General features: G+C 65.3%; 1 protein-coding gene across 1 annotated transcript; it reads right to left on the bottom strand.

Moving 5' to 3' along the window:
• Positions 1–3,591, bottom strand: LOC124097562 (paraneoplastic antigen-like protein 6B). The gene is made up of 2 exons (XM_046452055.2): positions 3,420–3,591; positions 1–3,196 (listed from the first exon to the last, which is right to left on the bottom strand). The coding sequence occupies exon 2, from the start codon at positions 3,076–3,078 to the stop codon at positions 1,627–1,629; it is 1,452 nt and encodes a 483-aa protein (XP_046308011.1). The 5' UTR covers positions 3,079–3,196; positions 3,420–3,591; the 3' UTR covers positions 1–1,626.
• Positions 3,592–3,903: the final 312 nt, after the last annotated feature.

The following is a 3,903-nucleotide window of genomic DNA, read 5'->3' as shown; positions in this document are numbered from 1 at the left end:
CACCCCCGTGCACTGCTGGGAATCCTGTGGTCCTGTGCCCTCCCTTCAATGCCTAACCCGCTTATTCCCAAGTGCTCTGGGGAGCCAGAAAGACAGTGCCCACCCACAACTAACAGTATCCTGTTGCCCACTGGCCAGCTGAAATCACAACAGCTCATCATGGACCTTGCCTGAATGCACCCAGCATTTTAACCCAGCCACCACTGTCCCCCCCTACTCTACCCTGTCCCATCTCCAACCAACATTCCTCTCCCAATTTCCCTCACCATGATAGAATAAGCTGGAACATTTCACAAAATTTATTAAACAGAAACAATGAACCATTGAAGAGAAGGGATGACAACACCTAAAGGGACTCTTCACAACCACTGGAGGCCACAGGTCAGCCCGCCCCCCCTCCTGGGGCTGCAGAGGAGGAGCCTCCTCTGTCTCCACGCTGGGGCCCTCCCACCACAGCCTCCCTTTCTGAGGACCCAGATGTGCCTCTTGCCAGGACAATGGCCTCTGGCAATGAACACTCACTTCCATTCCGGGAGCACCCTGAGGGGCTGACTTGCTGTGGGGTGGCCCTTGCCCTATGGCTGGCACAGAAGGGTCACAGGACACTGGAAAGCATAACAGGGAACACCCCCCCCCCCCAGCCAAGGAAACTGAGTCACAAGGAACAACGGGGTGGAACGTCAAAGCACAGTCCCTGGCCCTCCCCCTCCATCTAAGGTCCAGTGCTTCCTGCCCGAGGGGAGGCCGCGGTCTTGATCACCGAGGGGGTGAGCGTCCACCACGCCCTCGCCGTGTCCATCCTTCCCGCCGGCTCCCGTCTCCGACTCCTGGGGACTGGGCTCAGGGCCTCCTGGGAGGAGCTGCTCAGATAAGAACACACACACATCTCCACGAGAACAAGCGGCAGGCAGCTGGCCTAGATCTACACCGAGAAAGCAGAGGTTGAGCTCACGACACTGGACAGGAGCGAGCAGAGCCTTGGCTCGCCCGGAAGCTCACGGCACGTGCCCGGGCCTGGAGGTGGCCGGCCGCGAGGGCGCGGTCCTCTGCCCGGGGTTGACACACACCTCACGGCTTTGCACAGGAACGATGGCTAGCGTGGGGGTGGGCGTTTGCTTGAGGTGGGTCACTATGGGGCTTACAGATAAGGCGGGCTTCCAGGGACAGGGACGGTCGCACCCTGTCCCGGGGACCGTGAATCGGGTTGGGGTTTTGCCTGCTGGGAGAGCCAGGCAGCTGGCACCCTTGAGATGGACTCTCTTCCCCGACGTCTCCCAGTCCAGTGCAGGTGGCAGGTGACCTCAGCCCATCCCCCCACTTCTAGGCCTGCAGCCCTAGACTGGCAGGGTTTGGGTTTGGGGTTGGGGCTTCCATGAGGAGGGGCACCTCTCCTGGCTCCATCTGGTGGCAAATATGGTCTTTGGGGTCACTGGAAAAGTCTGGTGGTGGTGGTGGCCAGGGCCCCTTTGGGGAGCTGGGGGGATCCAGGGGCTTGGTTTGGGCTGGGTGAGCCCTTCCCTGGGCCCTGCTCCTGATGTGGGGTGAGGGTAGGCCCTGGCGCGAGTCCTGCCCCTCCCTCCAAGGTTCTGCTGCCTGAGAGGAGAGGAGCCCCTGGGCCTTCTGAGCCTATTCACCTGGGGCAGACTCGGGGTGGCCAGTCTCCCCAGCCCCATCCTCATTTCCTGACTCCTCTGGGATGTCCTTGAGCCCCTCCAGCACGGGCTCCTCAGCTTCCTGCTCTTCTGCCTGGGCCAGGCTCTCTGGCCCACAACCAGGCCCTCCTGGGCTGGCATCAGAAGCACTGCCCATCTGAGCTGGGGCGGGGCCTCCTGGGGCCTCAGTGGGTCCTGCCTGGCCTGGGCCCGCAGGAGCATGATCATTGCCTTGGTCTTCCCTTTGCCCCTCCTCCTCCTCCTGCTCCTCCTCCTGCTCCTCCTCCACCACCACCTCTTCCTGCTGCTGTTGGTCCACCTCCTCTTCTTCCTTCTCCACCTTCTCATCCTCTGCATTAGCATTGGCCCTGGCATCCGCCTGGGCATCAGCGGGGGCACCAGCCCCTTCCTCTGCCGGGGCCCTCACGCTCCGGGCTAGACTGGCCTCCCATGCCTCAGACTCGCGAACTAGCCCCAGCATTTCCAGGAATGTGGGAGACCTCCCAACCATGCTCAGCTTCCTCAGGGCTTCACCCAGAGGCTCGATCAGGTTGGCCCTGGTGAGCACCTGCCTCAGGCGCACGTGGTCAGCGGAGGCCCTGGCCAGGGCCCCCTTCTCGATGGCTTTCTGCAACAGGACTTCCAGCCGCAACACAAAGGTGGAGAGACGCTCGCCTGACCGCTGCTGAGCAGTCAAACACTTCACCCGGATGGTGGCCTGGGACTCGTTGTCTCCAAACACCTGGATCAGGGCCGCCAGGCAGTCCTGCGCAGTCCTGGCGGGATTCTCCGCCAGGAGCCCATGCACGAGCTGCAGGGCAGTCCCTCTCAAGCCTTCGATCAGCCTCCTCCTCCTCTCCCTTTCAGAGACCCCCTGCCACACATGCAGCATGTCAGTGGTGTGGTCTAGCCAGGCCTCAAAGGACTCCTCCCCAGGGGCTGGCTGGTCCCTCCCGGAAAACACGCCCAGGCGCTGGTACCTCACGGTTTCCACCCAGGGCTGGATCGCCTGACTGACAGATCGGAGCCAGCACACCCTGCGCAGCCCCAGACCCAGGGCACCGGCCACGCTTTCCACTGTCTGCCCCTGTTGCTCCAGGAAGTGGAGCACGCGACCGAGAAACTCCTCGCCTGAGCAACGGGGCACAAAGACCACGTTCCAGGGGCCCCCGGTGCCTGGGATTTCCCTAGGGACCAAAGCATAGTTGACTTCCCGGTCGAGCTCGACCAGGGCCGCAGTGGCGTTATCCTCCTCGCGAAACACTTTGCCCAGTACGGTAAAGTGGCCCATAGGCCACAGGGCAGCCTCCAAGGACTCTTGGAATTCAGCTTCATCACAGTCCTCCGGGATGCCCAGGATGAGCAGGCCCCTGCGAGCGTTGACGCCCATCCACCTGCACCAGTCCTGCAGCATCGTCACCGCCATCGCCCACAATTTCGGCCCACGCGGGGCTGATATTAGGGGCTGACCAGGCTGGCACTAGGGGAAGACACCCAGGGGAGGGAGCCTAGGAATCAGGGAGAGCAGCCCAGGTCTCCACAACCTGTGAATGCGAACGGGGCGACAGCGAGGTTAATGCCCAACCCCCCACTCCCACCCCAGCCGCCCCTCGTGCCCCGACCCCCGCCCCACCCCGCGAGGGTTCCCGCGGGCCACAGCACCCTCCCACGCCGCCCCCCGCCCCGCGGGCTGCTGTGGCTGGGCCGGCGCGGGCGGAGGGCCGCGGGGTCTCCCTGGCCCGAGCGGCCCCTCCCGGGGTACGGTACCTCCTGCTGGGGCGGGCTCCTCCGGGCTGAGCAGAGCGGCGGCGGCGGCGGCGGGGTCGGTCGCCCCTGGTTCCCTCGCCCTGTCGCTGGCTCTGCGTCCAGTTCTCGCTCTCCCGGCGCGGCACGTGGGCCAGTGCGCCGGCGCCTGCTCGCCACCGCTCTCTGCAGTGCGGACGCGGGGCGGGGGCGCGGTGGCGGTGGAGCGCGGACCCTCCGCGTAGCCCCGGAGACCGCCGGGCCATTGGCGCGCACGGGTCACGCGGCCGGGCTGTCGCCGCCGCCGCCGCCGCCGCGGGCACCCAGGGACCGCGGGTGACGTCACCTGCTCCTCCTCCCTCCCCCGCCTCCGCCCTGGCACAGGTGGAGCCCCCCCCCCCCCCGGGGAGGGGGTGTCTGGGTGTCGGTGTCTGGAGACCCCACGCCTTTGGCTCTCCCCACCCGGTCCCGAGTCCGTCTGGGTCCAGCCCTGTCCCCTGCTCCTCCT

The sequence above is a fragment of the Marmota monax genome, unplaced genomic scaffold (genome assembly GCF_021218885.2).
Source record: "Marmota monax isolate L192 unplaced genomic scaffold, Marmota_monax_Labrador192_F-V1.1 WCK01_AAM20220418_F8-fsc00142, whole genome shotgun sequence".
NCBI lineage: Eukaryota > Metazoa > Chordata > Mammalia > Rodentia > Sciuridae > Marmota > Marmota monax.
Note: the sequence above shows the minus strand (reverse complement) of the source record. Positions and strands in the feature narration are given on the sequence as shown.